Source organism: Mytilus galloprovincialis, chromosome 1, assembly GCF_965363235.1.
Source record: "Mytilus galloprovincialis chromosome 1, xbMytGall1.hap1.1, whole genome shotgun sequence".
Taxonomy (NCBI): domain Eukaryota; kingdom Metazoa; phylum Mollusca; class Bivalvia; order Mytilida; family Mytilidae; genus Mytilus; species Mytilus galloprovincialis.
This window is the reverse complement of record NC_134838.1, coordinates 58,739,790-58,758,936: the sequence shown is the minus strand read 5'-3', so window position 1 is coordinate 58,758,936 and position 19,147 is coordinate 58,739,790. Positions and strand designations below refer to the sequence as shown.

The 19,147-nt window shown below is 31.7% G+C and overlaps 1 protein-coding gene across 1 annotated transcript; it reads left to right on the top strand.

Moving 5' to 3' along the window:
• Positions 1-1,751: 1,751 nt before the first annotated feature.
• Positions 1,752-16,372, top strand: LOC143079733 (uncharacterized). Its single transcript, XM_076255284.1, has 5 exons — positions 1,752-1,969; positions 11,814-11,915; positions 13,197-13,256; positions 14,155-14,220; positions 16,133-16,372. Exons 1-5 carry the CDS (start codon positions 1,934-1,936, stop codon positions 16,193-16,195), a joined length of 327 nt encoding a protein of 108 aa, XP_076111399.1. The 5' UTR covers positions 1,752-1,933; the 3' UTR covers positions 16,196-16,372.
• Positions 16,373-19,147: the final 2,775 nt, after the last annotated feature.

The window sequence follows — 19,147 nt, the reverse complement described above, 5'->3', positions numbered from 1 at the left end:
ATTTTTTTCAAATTTCATCCTAGCCCCCCCCCCCCCCCCCATAAAAATCAAATGGTAGCTCCCTAAGTCCTACAAAGCCACACATGAAGGACCAGAGACTCATGATTCCGATAAATACTCTTTACACGGTCTGGGGTAAAATATGTAAAAATTGACACAGAAAATATGCCGAACGTAAAAAACCCTCCGGTTACACCTGCAATCCAATTGAGGATGAACTTTTGAAACATTTTGTTTTGTATTGCAGGAAAAACGTTTCCATTAGACGAGTTTTTATTAAAAAAAAATAACAAAGGCTAAAAGTATAGAAAATTTTAATAGACTCAATGAAAATGAAAAAATATGATAAATAATCTTTGCCCATCAAAACACAAAAACAAGTAGAGTGGGTGCTCATTTTCGCCACATCTTTCCATGTTTTCTACAGTTTATGTTCAGGTCTAAATGATTTTGAAGTATACTGATATTTCTATATATATGAAGATAACTTTAAATGCAAAATATACTTAAGCTTGAAAACCGGTTTGTTTTAAGAAAATCATCTGAAAGTTAGATTAAGGTAGAAGGGGTGTCTAAATTATAATCCATAGAATTTTTTGATAATTTGCCAAAATGTAGTTTATAACCTGCTTGTTTCAAAACATTAATTAAAAGAATGGGTCACCGGACTTATTTTCACACTACAGGTTGTGCAAAATTGTCAGATTTAGTATGGAATATGCATGGAAAACCCAATTTTCCTCATTAAAACAAAAACTACACCATAGAATTTTTAGATAAAATATGAGAAGATGGCTGCAATATTATTCTTTCAGATAAGAGAAAGAAAAATGAGGGTCACCGAACTCGTTTTCTTGCTACATAATAAAATTGGTAAATTCCTAACACATTCTATTGTAAAAATAACACCATCTGGATTATCTGCCCTTGCATTTGAGTTATCTCCCCTTATTTGGCGAAGTTGGAAAAAATTGAATCAAACAAAAGTATTCGGTTAATGGTAAAACACAACCATAAATATGATAAAACATTGCATTTTCTATATTATAATGAAAAATCTTACACATGAATTACCTACTTATCTAAAAATTTGCACATTTTTTCAAAGATATAGACCTTGTTTTCTGGTATTTCAAAATCCAAGATGGAGGAAGACACCCTATCTACCTTAAAGGGTGTTTGAAATTTCCGGATGTTTTGTCAATGGGGGACACATATTCGTCGTTTTTACTCATCTATTTAAAACCAAATAACCGCAGCTTTTAACAATTTTTATCAAATCAATTGCATTATAGATGAATAGCAGACATTTCAAAGGTATAAAGAATTCAAAAGTAGGGCATTCAGTCAAATATTTACTTAGAAATACTTCTTTGAAATCGTGTTTTTTATTCAGGAAATTGTCCGAAAATCGTTACATCCGTTTTTCGGTCATTTTCGGTAGGAGCCGCAATTTTGTCTCAGTTTAAAAAAATATTATATTTGTTATAAAAATATAATTTACGGGTACATTTCTTCCATTTTACACCTCAAAATCCTTAAACGGCGAAATTGTGTCCCCGGCGAAAATGAGCACCCCACTCTAGAAAGCATCACATTCTAATTTGTTACTTTTAAAGATTAGTGATTTGTCTGAAATCAGTATAAAAAAAATGTAATTATTCTATGTATAAAAGTATTATTTATTTTTCTATCTTTAAATTTCAATTTTTACATTCCAATATTCACTAAAACATTTGTAGGGCGTGTAGCATCTCGTCAAGGTTAATTGCATGTGACCTGGGTACTGTGCCTGCACATCGCCGCATCTCTGTCGAGAGAATGTACAGGTGAGGGATCCAGTTTACGGAATATAGAAGCTTCCGGTCATTATAATTTTCGCGGATTTCCATGTTGATAGCCTTGTGGAGCTTATAAAAGTAACAGTGTGAAGATGTCAGACGAATCTTTAATAAAACTAGTTAATCAGGTAAAATTGATGCAAATAGAATCACACATTGAAAATCATTATATTTTAAGCGATAACTTCAGAGACATATATATGTGTATATATGTCTCTGATAACTTTAAGCGAATATGGTGAACACGTTGACGTTGTTGAACGCTTTTCCCCGCACATTGCACAGGTGAAATATTTTTATTGCCCCCAAATTTTAATTTTTAATGTTTATAGTTGTGTTATATATTTTTTCCCCTTTATATTCTGTATAATTTTAGCACTTTGCAGTCTAGTGTATCTGTGCACCTTATTTATAATGACATGTCATCATGACTAATGATGTATATACAAACATGCATACATAAATGATCATGAATTTATACCTTAAGGCATTATACTAGTTCAAATAATTATGACATCTGGCAAGGCAATTTAAAAAAAAATCTAGGACGCAGGCGTTGTGTGTATTTTCTGTAGTACATGTATATACATGTATATATATATATATATATGTTGTTTTTATTACACATGTTACATGTATATTGCATATGTTATTGTTTATAGATCTATTTTAATAATATTGTTTGTAACGTAAGTGTACCCAAATTGCACCGAGTACCCAAATTGCAACTATTTAGTAAAAATAGCAACGGAAATCTTACAAGATTTCCTAGAGACTTAACAATTTGTATTTTTGTGATTTGATACTATGCACGTCTTTTAACATAGGTAAACATATTTAGATATACACTAAACGTTCACGGTATTTATCAACAGATGTACTGTTTACTGAAAAAGCAAAAATGTACGAAAACGTCATCATGCGACGTCATCAAAATGTCATCGTTTTAAAATTAGCAAATACAATATATTATAAGTATCCATTTCGTAAAATATGAAGAGTTAGTAAGCATGGACTAATATCCAATTGTTCAAAATATTTGAAGAAATTAAACAAAAGCTCGGTTATTGGACTTTTGACAATGTGAATTTAAGCATGGATGCAATTTGGATACTCCTCATTACAGACAGTCATGGGTACTACTTGTACAAGTGTATTTTATTTACTTGAAGAAGTAAAAAAAAGTATACACATTTAAGTAAATAAATAATGTTTGAATAATCTCCCCTTAATTTTCTAAAAAATTTACTTGTATTAGTAAATTTTTCTTACAATCCCACAAAAATCCTCAAGTTTTGAGATGTAAAATCATGCCTTTAATGATTTTTCCCAGGCTTGCTCAAATTTTTTAATTAAAGTTCAATGTTTCATCTCATTAATTCATCAAAGAAACTGATTTCAAGCAAAGATCTTGTATATTTGTGTAAGACAATCAAAAATTGCTCCTTTGGGGCTTGTAAATGAGCAGTGTTGTGAAGATAACAGACAAATGGGATTTTCATTGTCAATGAAATTACATTTAAATGATTAGTAAAGACATATGTAAAGGGTACACAATTTAAAATTCTATTAGAGCAAAGAAATCTTAAGAATTCAAGAAAAGAAGAAAGGATGATTTTTTTACTTACACAAGTAAAAAATTCTGAATGACCAAGGGACATAACTAAGCCAATTTTTTTTTACCTATACAAGTAAATAAAATTCACTTATATAAGTATCCTACAAATTTACTTATATGTGTATATTTTTTTTTTACTTCTTCAAGTAAATAAAATACACTTGTACAAGTAGTACCCCTGACTGACAGAATCATGGATAGTTTGGAGGTTGATTCAAACCCATTTTTTTATGACTCAAAATGGATTAAAAATTAAATTGGTGTACCTATACAATAAAGAAGGATAGGGCTACAAAATAGACACATTAAGGACATTTATTTCTTGATCATAAAAAAACGTAGGTGAAAAAACTGTCAAAATAGGTGCAATTCGGGTACCGTCACGTTATATATATATGCCAGTAGTATAATATGCCCTTCTGGGCCCTAATTTGGTGTATAAAAATATTCTATTCTATATTATAATTATAAAAAACTAAAATTTATTTAAATTTTTGGTGTGCAGCTTAACAATAAACATGAACTTTTAAATTTATATGGGTTCTAATTTTTACCATTTAACACTGACTTAAAATTATTCATATCTTTGTATTATTATATAAATTATTGTGTAAGAAATGAAACATTTCCGCATTTTCAGTAACTTTATATACCTGTGTCAATTTAAATTTTTGGAACAACATGAACAATGAACTGTCCCATTGAACATGTTGAAAGAATACAATTCTCAACAGTAGGTACATTTTTTAGAATGATATGATAACAGTTCTTTGTACATTTTGTATTATTATATAGGGTTATTGCATGAATATTGGGGAATATTGTCCCGAGTAGAACTTTATATTGCACAAGCTTGCGAGTGCAATATATGTTCTACGAGGGACAATATTCCCCAATATTCATGCAATAACCCTTTTATTGTATAGCAATATAATATTTGAAAGTAAAAACTAAGATTTTGTCGTTGATGACGTCATGAATTTTGAAGATTTATTGCACTAGTGCAATATTAGAATTTATTGCACGCTAACTTTTGGTTACTTTCTGTGGGGAATATTATATTGCTATACAATAATATAAATTATTGCATCTTTAAAAATTAAATCTTTTTCTAATTTTAAGTAGCTTTATCAGGTGTCAATTTTAATTTTTCGAACAATGAACTGTCCCATTGAAGGAATACAATTAGGTATTGTTCTCAGTGGAGTTTATTTACTGGGACCTTTAAATTTCTTCTAATGAGTGATGGATTTCTCTTAGAAGAAATTTAAAGGTCCTAGTGAATAACTTATGCGATATGATTATAATTTTTTAGAAAAAAACTGATATACATGTAGAAGACTTGCATTGATCGCAGGACTGCCAAAAATAACCAGTGAACACATTTTACAAAAAATGTTTTACATGCCAAATATTGACCAATTTTTTTTATCACTGGTATCATGGGTAACATAAATTGAATGATCATGTAATTTTAGATTTAAACAATTATCATCTTAATATCCATGACATTAGATTGATTGATTGATTGACAACTTGATTGATTGGTGTTTAATTTCAATTTCAGCACTAGCATACATGTATGTAAGACTGTGGCTTCCTACCAGTAAATATGGTAAAGCTTGCTCAACTGAAAACACATGAAAATTATCACAAAATACACAAGAATAATATAGAATTCAAAAAATACTCCCAATTTATATTATACCCCAAGCAATTTTTGCATCAGGTATAATGTTTTTGACCCGTCTGTCCATCAGTCCTGTTCTTGTCATCGCAACTCATCTGAATCCAAACAACAGAATTTCATGAAACTTTGTAGATAATTTACAGGACATACTCAATATGTTGACGTGCATATCGACAGGAAATTATGATTCAATTTTTTTTGTAAGTGTTATTAGATATACATGTAAGAAGATGTGGTATGAGTGCCAATTAGACAACTCTCTTATCCAACTTATGCCCCTTTGCACTTATTGTCCTCAATATACTTCTTCAACTGTTCGTCATCTCAATTCCTCCTAAACTACACAACAGAATTTCATGAGACTTTGTAGATAATAAAGAACATACTGTGATACATGTACTATGTAGGTGTGCATATTGACAGGAAATTGTGATTCAGTTTTTGGGATACGATTGCTTTCAATCAATCTGTAGACTTATACCGGTGGCTCAGAGCATTGCCCTCACGTCAATCGTTTTATTCTAAACATTAAGGAACATCTAAGATTCTTATGATTGTCTTGCTTTAAAAGGTAAAAACAAACAAAGGGGTTCAACTTAAACAACTTTCCTATAATGTTCTTTTCATAATCTTCATGTTTGATAATTCCCTTGACTTATTTGCGTGTTTTTGACAACACAGAAAATCAGAATAAAGCATATAAATTTAGAAACACGTCAGAGGGAATTCCCAGTTTTGATAAAATACAAGAGTTCTCTGAATTCCGATAAATCTATTTCTGTCATATAAGAACTGAAGTGGAGTTTTTATACGACTGCAAAAATTGGTATCATGTTGGCGTCGTTGTCTGTGTCGTCCTCGTCGTCCGAATACTTTTAGTTTTCGCACTCTAACTTTAGTAAAAGATTTTGTGAGTTTTGGTCCCAACATTGAATTTAGGAATTAGGGGCCAAAAAGGGCCCAATTAAGCATTTTTCCCACTATAACTTTAGTTTAAGTAAATAGAAATCTATGAAATTTTGACACAATGTTTATGACCACAAAAGGAAGGTTGGGATTGATTTTGGGAGTTGAGATCCCAACAGTTTAGGAATAAGGGGCCAAAAAGGGACCCAAAAAAGCATTATTCTTGGTTTTCGCACCATAACTTAAGTATAAGTGAATAGAAATCTATGAAATTTAAACATAAGGTTTATGAACATAAAAGGAAGGTTGGGTTAGATTTTGGGAGTTTTGGTCCCAACAGTTTTGGAATAAGGGGCCCAAAGGGTCCAAAATTGAACTTTGTTTGATTTCATAAAAAATTGAATAATTGGGGTTCTTTGATATGCCGAATCTAACTGTGTATGTAGATTCTTAATTTTTGGTCCCATTTACAAATTGGTCTACATTAAGGTCCAAAGGGTCCAAAATTAAACTTAGTTTGATTTTAACAAAAATTGAATCTTTGGGGTTTTTTGATTATTGGCCCAGTTTTCAAGTTGGTCCAAATTTTAACTTTGTTTGATTTCATAAAAAATTGAATAATTGGGGTTCTTTGATATGCCGAATCTAACTGTGTATGTAGATTCTTAATTTTTGGTCCCATTTACAAATTGGTCTACATTAAGGTCCAAAGGGTCCAAAATTAAACTTAGTTTGATTTTAACAAAAATTGAATCTTTGGGGTTTTTTGATTATTGGCCCAGTTTTCAAGTTGGTCCAAATTTTAACTTTGTTTGATTTCATCAAAAATTGAATAATTGGGGTTCTTTGATATGCTGAATCTAAAAATGTACTTAGATTTTTGATTATGGGGCCAGTTTTCAAGTTGGTCCAAATTGTGGTCCAAAATTAAACTTTGTTTGATTTCATCAAAAATTGAATAATTGGGGTTCTTTGATATGCCAAATCTAACTGTGTATGTGGATTCCTAATTTTTGGTCCCGTTTTCAAATTGGTCTACATTAAAGTCCGAAGGGTTCAAAATTAAACTAAGTTTGATTTTAACAAAAATTGAATTCTTGGGCTTTTTTGATATGCTGAATCTAAACATGTACTTAGATCTTTGATTATGGGCCCAGTTTTCAAGTTGGTTCAAATCAGGATCCAAAATTATTATATTAAGTATTGTGCAATAGCAAGAAATTTTCAATTGCACAGTATTCAGCAATAGCAAGAAATCTTCAATTGCACAGTATTGCGCAATAGCAAAAAATCTTCAATTACACAGTATTGTGCAATAGCAAGTATTTTCAATTGCACAGTATTGCGCAATAGCAAGAAATATCTAATTGCACAATATTACGCAATAGCAAGAAATTTTCAATTGGAGTTATCTTTCTTTGTCCAGAATAGTAGTTGAATCAACTTAAATCATTGTTTTATACAATATACAATGTATATTCACTTTTACTACCAACTGATAAATTAAAACAATCTTTACCATTCAGTGATAACTAGCACTTTTCTTTACATTTTAATATTTTATGATGTACTTAAATGAGTAGTTATTGTTGCAAACTCCATTAGAAATTTGAATTGAGATCAATTTTGGAATAAGGGAAAGGGGGATGTGAAAAAAGGGGAGGGGGGGGTTCAATTTTTCTCATTTCAGATTTCATAAATGAAAAGAAAATTTCTTCAAACATTTTTTTGAGAGGATTAATATTCAACAGCATAGTGAATTGCTCAAAGGCAAAAAAACAAATTTTAAGTTTATTAGACCACATTCATTCTGTGTCAGAAACCTATGCTGTGTCAACTGTTTAATCACAATCCAAATTTAGAGTTGAATCCAGCTTGAATGTTGTGTCCATACTTGCCCCAACCGTTCAGGGTTCAACCTCTGCGGTCATATAAAGCTGCGCCCTGCGGAGCATCTGGTTCTTATATGTTACCGTTATGAAACTGATATTTGAGATTGTACTTCCATAAAGAAATAGAGAACCATCTAGGTCGTTTAATAAACATTTAATATACGTTCTTGCTCCAGGGTTTGTTTTGGAATTATGCGCATGCGTATAGTTTCTTGACTTCAAGGGGTTTTAGATTGAATGGTTGCTCTGGATTCCCCACTTAATTAACTAATTTATAACTCATGGGATCTTTTCTATGTATGTCTGCTATTGAGGGTTATTGTTGCATAATTTTAAATCATATGCATCATCTAAATTAAAATAAATGTAGTCCGCATTATAGAACAAACCTTCAGGTGAAATGGAGTCTTCCATATTATCGTTTCGAGTTGTCTCCCTTCCGGAAGTAAATTCCGTGAATTCTGAATCAAAACAACACGTCGAGTATTAGCTCGTTCTATCAATAAATGTCGTATGATATTAAAAACGATCGCAATTTAAACCCATGAATGTGTACGGAAAGGAGTCATGATCACTGACCCAAAGGAAATTAAATATTTAAAGAGTTAGGAATGGGGTTCCTCCTAGAATTAACGTACAGGAAAATAGGTGATAAGATACGAAGTGAAATACTTTCTCTCACTCTGAGTCTCAGTGACTGCTGTGGAAAGTAAACTTGAAATTGATAGTACAAAAAAAATACAATAGGCCTAATTACATTGTTCATACACTTTTATCTGGGATCGGCTATTTTTGAAAATAATATTATCCAGCTACATGTATACATGTGTCAATGAAACACTGGCAATCGTATCCCTCAGAGTAATCTTCTCTTTGATTTTTTCTATGAGTTACAAATGTATGCACCTTTCAACTTTATTGGCCTCAATAAACTAGCCAGTTTGTCCTGTTCTTGTCATTTTTACTTCTCTGAAACAATCCAACTTATATAATTTCTTGAAATAGTGTAGACAGTTAGTAGATAACAAGGACATACTATGTAGTATTGTAGATGTGCATTTCGACAGGAAATTAAGAATTGATTTTTTTATTAGGAGTAATGTGCCTTTTATGATTTTATCTTCAAAATTTAGGCCTAAATAATTTTATTACTGCAACACTTTGTCATTGCAACTCCTCTGAAACCATGTAACAGAATTTCATGAAACTTTGTAGAATAAGTAAAGACATGCTATTGTAGAGGTGTGTATCAGAAAGAAATATTGAACCATTTTAGCTAGCTTTCCTCATCACTTGGCATCAGGCGGCGTCGTCCGTCATCGTTAACTTTTACAAAAATCTTCTCCTCTGAAACTCCTGGCCAAATTTAACCACACTTGGCCACATTCATCATTGAGGTATCTAGTCTTAAAAATGTGTGCGGTGACCCAGCCAACCAACCAAGATGGCCACCATGGCTAAAAATAGAACATAGGGGTAAAATTTTTGGCTTATAACTAACTCTGAAACCAAAGCATTTAGAGCAAATCGAACATAGGGGTTAAATTTTTTTATCAAGGTTAGATCTATCTGACCTGAAATTTTCAGACGAATCGGACTAGTTGTTGGGTTGCTGCCCATGAATTGGTAATTTTTAAGGAAAGTTTGCCGTTTTTATACGCCCGTCGTCTTTTAGACAGGGCGTATTATGGTATACCGTTGTCCGTCCGTCCGTCTGTCCGTCCGTCGTCCGCACTTCGGACAATAACTCAAAAACACTTTCACCAATTTCCATGAAACTTAAGTGAATTGTTTATATCTATTGACGTAAGCTCCCTTTCGTTTGTTTTTAATTTCAGATTTTAAGTTTTGGATTTATGGGGCTTTATTCATAAAAAAGGGGGGATTTTCAACACTTCGGACAATAACTCAAAAAGGCTTTCACCAATGTCCATGAAACTTTGGTGAATTGTTTATATCTATTGATGTAAGCTCCCTTTCAATTTTTATAAATTTCAGATTTTAAGTTTTGGATTTATGGGGCTTTATTCATAAAAAAAAGGGGGATTTTCAACACTTCGGACAATAACTCAAAAAGGCTTTCACCAATGTCCATGAAACTTTGGTGAATTGTTTATATCTATTGATGTAAGCTCCCTTTCAATTTTTATAAATTTCAGATTTTACATTTCCGTGTTATGAATTTTTATGCTTATAAAGGGGGGATTTTCCAATTTTGGGACAATAACTAACACTTTCACAAAATTTTATGCAACTTTGATAAATTGTTTATATCTATTGACATAAGCTCCCTTTCCATTTTTATAAATTTTAGATTTTACGTTTTCTTATAAGTGTTGATAATTATATGTGTCTGTATTCTAAATTTTGGTAAGTATACCTCACCGACCTTTGGACTAATGTGTGGGCACATTATGTCTTAAGAGAGGGGGAGTGTAATGGTGGTCACTTTGTTTACTTGTCTATATTCTATTTATTTGGGGAAATTGGTTAACTTTAGAATTACTTATAGTTCCGTAACTCTTTCTTCCGAGACCGGCCATGAAATTATCCTTGTCGGGACTTCCTGTTCTGGCACGTGCCCGGCCGGGCTCCTTGTCCATAGGAACTATAAGTATGACGTCACTCACCGGGTTCGGGGCAGTCTACACTAAGGATTTGAAATGAGCAGACGCTCATACTTTGGCTTGCGATGGAACCTTTATTTATACAAGTAGACTAGCCACCACCGTATATTTATTTATGTAAACTTATGTTCAACCATTTATATGTCTTTAAAATAAACATCTTGTTTATATTTACGTAGTTTTACATACTTTGTCCGATATCCCAGAACTTGGGTAGACAACGGGAAAACGAAGTTAAAAGAGCAACGGGCATATCATGCGCTAAAGCGCAGCCCTTTATTGGTTATTATCTTGAATATTGTAGATAGAGATAAACTGTAAACAGCAATAATGTTCAGAAAAGTAAGATCTACAAATAATTCAACATGACCAAAATGGTCAGTTGACCCCTTAAGGAGTTATTGCCCTTTACAGTCAATTTTAAACAATTTTCATTAAAAAAAAATATTTTTTTTAATTTTTAACAAAATATTTTCCTCTGTAACTAATGGGCCAAGTTCATTATAGATGAAAATAATTGTAAGAAGGAAGAATGTTCAGTTAAGTAAGATCTACAAACACATCACCATCATCAAAACACAATTTTGTCATTAATCCATCTGTGTCTTTTGTTTAATATGCACATAGACCAAGGTGAGCGACACAGGCTCTTAAGAACCTCTAGTTTTTTCTAGAATCAATATAAGCAAATAAGACCATCTAATTTGGCCTAAATATACTACTGCAAGGATATTTATAGACTAAAAAAATGTATTTCTACGATTTTCTCGCTTGAGTCGGTACGGGGAAAGTGAAAAAAGCAATTGAGTTGAGATGACCAATGATAATCTGTTTATCGATATTTTACCTATGGCAACATTGTTAATTTCATTGACAACGGGCATGTGCTTCCTTAGTTTCTTGCATTAATTTTTCTAATCAATCGACTTCACTGATAAAGGAAATTATCAGTTAGCAAGATCACAGGAATATTTCGTAAAATAGCGATGATATATTTTAAATGATTATGTGCATACATGTATCACCCAGCAATATTTATCTGTTGACTTTTGTAGGTGTTATAAGTCTATGCACTTAGGAATCTTTTTGTTTGCCAATGACAATGTGGGGGCATGGGGTATGTGAGTGCACTCACAAAGGATCTTTAATTTAGTATGAAAAATGAAAATTAAAAACTCTTAGCTGACAATTAATATAGAGATTATATTTAACATGACACTTCATTTCATATTTTTACAGGATGAGTTTGAAACTTTGAAAAAGAGTGAATCTAAATTACTTGTTGTTGATTTTTATGCCACTTGGTGTGGTCCATGTAAAATGATTGCTCCTAAATTACAGGTAAGTAACAAGAAAGTAAGGTAAACAGTCAAAACATTAATATTTTTGTCAAATGTTTAAACAAAATATATGTGCTTCATTCAACTACATGTAGTAATTCTAAAAAAAATTAGGTCATTGACATAAGGCCTATATAATTTTACATTCAGTCAGCTTAATTTGATTTTAATACAACAGCAAAAAATTTTGTGGTTGTATAATGGTATTATGTCGGCTGCAGCTTCAGCATCGCCTGAAAACATTTTGTTTCCAGACAATAACTATAGTATCAGTAAATAAAAATCTATGAAATTTAAACACAAGGTTTATAACCACAAAAGGAAGATTGGGATTAATTTTGGGGGTTATACTCCAAACAGTTTAGGAATTATGAGCCCTAATAAGCATTTTTCCAGTTTCCATACAATAACTTGTGGAATGGTGTATGGATCTCTCTGAAATTATACCACAAAGGGATGGTTAGGATTGGCTTTGGGGGTTTATGGCTCAAACCCTTTAGGAATTAGGGGCAAAAAAGGGGAAAACAAGGGTTTCCTGGTTAATGGACAATTACTACAGTACAATGTTATGTTTGAATTACCTCCCTTACACTGCTTTTAAATTATGTACATTTATAAAGAAATGTTGTATTGTCTTGAGTTGATAAGCTGTCAATTTATTTTTAGAAGTTACTTTTAAAAATGCTGATTAAGGTACACATATTAATTTTAGCCATTATTATTTATGTCAGTTTCTATGATGTATATAAAGGGGTAATTCCATTGGAAATTTGGAATTGAGATTATGACCATATCTTGAGGTAAATATTTTTATTTTATTTTTGGAAAGGGGGGGGGGAAGGAATTATGGGGGTCAATTGATAAACAGATATAAGAAGATGTGAATGTGTGCCAACAAGACAACTCTCCATCAAAGTCACAATTTGAAAAAAAAGTCAACCATTATACATGTAGGTCAAAGTACAGTTTTTTAACACAGCGCATTAGCTCATATCAAACAGCAAGCTCTACATGGCCCCAAAAATTACAAGTGTAAAACCACTGAAATGGGAAATGATCTTATCTGCTGTCTTCATTTTATAAGTCCTTATAATATATATATAGATTCTATTTTTAATCAAACTGTACCTCTTTATGGAATACAGTCAATACATGTAAAATTAATGTCTTGTACATTTCATTTTTAAATGCAACTCCTCAATCATTTGTCAATAGTATTGCAGGGCAGGTGTTACTCTTTTGTGAGTTTGCTCACAGTTCTAGTTATGTATTTTTATTTCAGGAAATGGCAAAAGAGTTTTCTGATGTAATGTTTCTAAAAGTTGATGTAGATGAAGAGGAAGTAAGTTAGTTAGTTATGTACATGATGGATGAGTTTTTCTTAACTTTTAATGTCCATTCCAGGCTGAGCATAACAAAAAATATGCTGAACATACCCTATATTTTTCACTAAAAAAATTATTCAAACCCTTGGTAAGCATGTAAGATATTAAAATTCTTCTCATTTTTTTCTAACTGTATTCTTACAATTCAACTTGTATTTCTACAACAATAAGCATTTATTCAGTGCTTAATGTTTTCATCTTTCAAAAGAAAGCTACATTTATTCCATTTTATATGTTGATAAGGTATTAATTTAGGTGAAAGGAAAAAAGACAGATATTAAAAGTCAAGAAAAGGTTCTCAAAATTTATGTACTGTAAATTCAGAAATTATTGCATTCATTTATTATTGGGATTTTGTCATTTTAGACTTGAATGCGAATTTAATTTTTATGATTGAGACAAATCCTGTTTGATTCTGACATATAAAATATTTCAAATTGCGAGTTTATATTATTGAATTTACTCTGTTGCATTTTTTGCAATAATAAAAACATCGCAATATTTTTGAATTTACAGTATTACAATGTACTTAATCAGGTAGAATATATATAAAGTACAGTATTTTATTTTAAACACATATTTGTTTAAAGTAATTCAATAATTTTATGAGATGAAATTAAAACAGAAAGTAAAATTGTATATTACAGATCATGATATTCTTGATTTCCTGACTTTCCTGTGTCAACAAAAATAAGAAGAATAAGGACAATTAACTCATGTTAGGAGAAATGTAGCTATCACAACAAACCAAATGTAGCAATTTTTTTGATAATGATGCCGACGTGGTAGTTTTCATTACAGACTTCCTTTTAAATAATTTGTATTCAGCATGATTTCCGGTATATAATTTTTCAGGAACTAGCACAAAGCTGTGGGATTAGTGCAATGCCTACTTTTCAGCTATACAAAGGAGGTGAAAAGGTAAGTTAAAATCATATGCCATACATATGCAAACTGAATATTAATACTGGTTTTGGTTCAGGTTAGGTATCCTTGACTTTCCTTCTATTGGTTTACTGACACCAATCTGATTACCAGTAGAATAAAACATGTTTTGATTCATGTTTGGCATGTCAAATGCAGGACTCCCAAGCATGACATGTCAGTAAGAGAAGTCAGGGCTTTTTTTTTTTTTTTGTTTCTTACACCATTTCGTACACAGGTCAATATAACCAACAAAAAAAAAAGAGAGAACATTTTTTTATTCTAAAAATGTCTTCTATACGTCAGAGTCAATTGCGTAACATGAGTTCAATGTTTGAAATCATTTTTTTTTTTTATAAAAGGAAGAGATCTCATGGAAAATACAATTTTATACCTTAAATGGCTAAATAAGTCATCAGTAAAATTAGACACTAGTTATGTCTGAGCCAGTGAGAGGTTTGATTTTAATTAAACTATTACTAATTATAACATCTAAGTAATTTAATCTGGTCTCATTTGCAATAATTTCTCCTAATATTTTATAACACAGATTGCTAAATCATGTCAGTTATCATACCTGCCAATATTTCAAAATGCCAATGGGGGTTTTATGTGCATGATGTGCAAGTCAGCTCTCATAGTCCTACAAAACCTTTAAAAGGGCCTTCAAATTTATTCGAATGTTGTTTTTTTTTGCCTCTTCATACTTATACAATCCTAATACCCATGGTTAAATTGTGGACAAAATTGCTCCTACAAAATTTCTGTTTGGTAGTCTCCATGGGGAAATCCCCTGCAAATAATAGTGGCAGTTGGCAGGTATGCTGTGTTGTCCAGTTCTATTGTACAAGGTGCTAATTCCTGTAATCTTTTATTTTTATTGCTCAAAAGCCTTAAACCCTACATTAATTTTCTTTTCTGCTTATTGTCTGTAATTTCATCCCAAATTTCACCCCTAAGCCAGGTTGGCCCACTTTTATTAAATCAACTTACATGTAATCGACTTAATGTTAAATTAGTTCTTATCTCTAACATGGAGTATTGACAATCCCATACTAATTAACCTATAAAAATCAGATCAATTCATTTCCACTTGTTGTCATGGTTGTATAATGAAATATTAGACCTAACAATACAATACTAGTGCATAATGTTTCTTTCTTAGATAAATGGGGTAGGTAGGTAGATGTTATAATTTGCTAAATTTTTTAACCTGGGGTAAATAGGGAACACCTTAATTTTGTCACCATGTATATACTACCAAAAAAGGCTAAAAATATCTTTAGGGTATGTAGCTGAACATGCTGAAGGGAAGGAAAAATCAAATGCAAGTTATTGCTTCTTTAGAAAAGGGGAAATGTTTGAAATTGTGAAGTGGAAAGCCACAATGATCATTGCACATAATTCAAACATTATAATAAAAAAATATCATCTTTTTGCAATCCATAAATTATTTTCATAGTATTTATATTTCAGTTGTATGTTTGTATCTCATCATTAGTTAAAATCAATACATGTTCTGAAAGGAATCTATATTAACAAATCAATACATGTTCTGAAAGGAATCTATATTAACAAATCAATAGAACGGTGAAGTGTATATTTGAATGCTAACATTAATAATGCAATGATTTTATGATCACAAGTGAATACAGATATAAAATGCACAAAAATCAAAACAACTAATACATAAAATGTTTTTATAAAAAGAGTTTCATAAGCTTAAATTGTAAAATGGTTTTTAAAGAAAAGTTTGATCACATGAATTTATACAGTAAAATATGCCAATTTGAATGAATTACAACAAATGCTACCTAATTCAGGCATCTCAACTCTATTTTATTCATCTCATATAATAACACGATAATTAAAATGATGAATTACTTTTGATACATTCTTTGTATTTCAGGTAGGGGAGATCACTGGAGCTAATGCAGACAAATTAAAAGAGTTGATTGCACAAAAGAAATAGAACAAACTTACATATATCACAGTGAACAATGAGGATCTTGCCTTCAAATCATGGAAATAATTAGTCAAAACCATGTGTCTTACAACATTTTTTATTTTCAAAAATTTTAAAATTTGTTTTTTGGTATACATTTCTTACAAAATCTTTGACTCAATAAATGTTTGTGTAACTTTTTAATGCTCCTTCCAGTTATTCTTTATCCCTATTGTAGTAGGATGGAATGAACACCTCTGTTTCAAAAACAGTTTTTTTTAACAGATATGTCTTAGTTTTTCTATAACAGTAAATTAGTGAAGTACAGCAGGGTTTTATTTAAGCAGATTAAGTACTTGTTTTTTGATTAATTGATTGATTGGTGTTTAATGCCACTGTCAACACTATTATGCCATTACTTGGTGGTCAGTTTTTATTGGTGAAGGAAGGTTGAGTGCACAGAGGGAACCCCACTTACTTTGTTAAAAATAAGTTATTTGAGCATGTGTATATGAGCTAGATGCATTCTTTGGTATGCTTGTAGTTCATATGAGCAATTCAAAGTACTTAACCTTCAATACGAAACCATTAAGTCTTAACTCTTACTGTACTGAAAGTTTGGGGCATATTTTTTTACCCCTTACATCTGTCCGTCTGTCCTTCCTTCCCATTATGGGTTTAAAGTAATTCCAGATAACTCCCCCTACAGTTTGAATGCTTGAAAATTTTCACTTTGCTGGCTGTTTGAAGGTGTGCATGTGGGTTTTAATTTTAATTAATATTTTCATTTTTGGGGAGAACGTTGAACTTGTCATTTTGTCTTTTTTTTAAGCCCCCTTTGCTACATTGTATATTCCTCCATATGTCTGTATATATGTCACCTGGCCTCAAGGGCCAAGTGAACTTTTGTCATCACTTGGTGTCAGTCATCATTAACTTAAGATTACAAAAATCTCCTCTGAAACTACTGACCCAAACTTAGCCACAATCACCATCAGGAATCTAGTTTAAAAAATGTGTTGGATGACCCCACCAGCCATCAAAGATGGCTGACCTGGCTCAAAATAGAACATAGGGGTAAAATGCAAGTAACACAAGTATTTTGTCATTAATCATATTGTAGTCAACAAAGATGGAGAGTATCCATTGTAGAAGATGCACATTGACCTAGATGAACAAAACATGCTCTTAAGAGCCTTTAGTTTCAAAAGGTATGAGACCTGGATTTTTGTCCCTTTTATGCAGATGCTTTATTTTAAGAAGTTTCCATCTGTCTAAATTTTTATTGTTAAAAAAAATGTTTTATTTGTCATGTGAGTTCCTCACTTATATATAGGTAACAGCATAATATTTGGTATATGGGTTCCTTTGGGAGATCTACATGTCTGTCAGACATGGCTCAACTGACCTGAATCTCATTTCATGGACCAGTGATGGTGGTTAAGTGTATGTGGTACAGTCCATATCTCAGATACTATAAGCAGCAGGTCAACTATATTTGGTGTATGGAATGATTTTAACATGTACATGTCTGACTGGCAGGTTTCATCTGAACTTGATCTCATTTTTATGGTTCATTGATGTAGTTTGCAAATACTAGACTGTATTTGGTGTATATAATGATTGCAACATAAAAAAAGTAGATGTGGTATGATTGCCTATGAAATAACTCCACCAGAGACCAAATGACCAATTAACATCTATAAGTCACCAAACCTCCTTCAACAATGAGCAAAAACCATACCTCTTATTCAGCTATGAAAGGCCCGAAATATGTCTGATTGGCAGGATTCATCTGACCTTGACCTAAGTTTCATATTTCATAGGTCAATGTAAAATTTACATGTTTTTTCTGTTTATCAAATACTCAAAGCAAAAAAATAAACTTTGGTGTATGGAATGATTGCAAGGTGTGCAGATCTGTCTGCTTTATCGTACCATGACCTCATATGTGGTTCATTTGTCAATGTACAACTTTCGTAAGTTGCTCTGTCGTTGGATACCATTAGCAAAGGGTTAACCATATTTGTTGTATGGAATGATTGTAATTTGTGCTTAGATCAGTTTAAGATGATCCACTTATGCTTGATCAAATATATTTTGTATGCAGTTGTATATGAATTCACTCATCTAATTTCTGGTCCAGCATCCTGTTTATGGTCAATTGACTTTGAAACTTATGCTTGGTTTACATGATAAATTTTAAGATTAGGTCAATTTATTCATTGATTGGGGTTGAATGTCACTTTCAATACTACTGTTCTATTTCATGGTGGTTTATGAAAGCCTGAATGCTTGGAGGTTCTGAAAAGCCTAAGATTGAAGTCTAGCACACCTGCCACGTGTGTGATCTGAACCCACAACCTCAGTGATTTTCAATTCAAACTCATTTTCTAATAGTTATGTATTAATATAATCTGGAGACTAGGTGTGGTGATTATTGTGTCTATTGCTCCCTTCTCCTTAATAGATTTTGAATAAAACTTTCACCATGCCATTGTACACCTAGTGGCAGGGAGGTATAAGATATCCCTTGTATTTCTGTACATCCCAAATTTGGTTTTTTATTCTATAACTTTTGTTTGCCACAGCAAAATATTATGAAGCTTACAATGCTTATCACCAATCAGATCATTTTGGATTTAGGTGTCGTCATTCATGTGTCATTTCTGTTCTTGAGTTGTGTCTCTTTATTAATGGAAAATCGTTGAAATAGTGCTTTTTCCACACTCAAATATTACTATGCCTTAAATAACTGCTGTGAAACTTGTACACAATCCTTATTACCACCAACAATAGATCAAGTTCCAATTTCAGTGGTGTCAGGTTTCAGCATACTCAAGTTAGGTACCTTTATAAATTCTAACTATACTTTTGACTAATTCAAATGTGATGAAACTTTTACACAATGCTTATTACCAACAGCACAGATTAATTTGGTGGTGTCTTTTTCACTGTTCTAGTGTTATGCCTGTTCTA

What these genes read in the sequence shown, in the direction of transcription:
- LOC143079733 (XM_076255284.1), top strand. Translation starts at nt 1,934, where the DNA reads ATGTCAGACGAATCTTTAATAAAACTAGTTAATCAG. An exon ending in TAATAAAACTAGTTAATCAG is followed by an intron (nt 1,970 to 11,813) that starts GTAAAATTGATG and finishes ATATTTTTACAG; the next exon opens with GATGAGTTTGAAACTTTGAA. An exon ending in TGATTGCTCCTAAATTACAG is followed by an intron (nt 11,916 to 13,196) that starts GTAAGTAACAAG and finishes TTTTTATTTCAG; the next exon opens with GAAATGGCAAAAGAGTTTTC.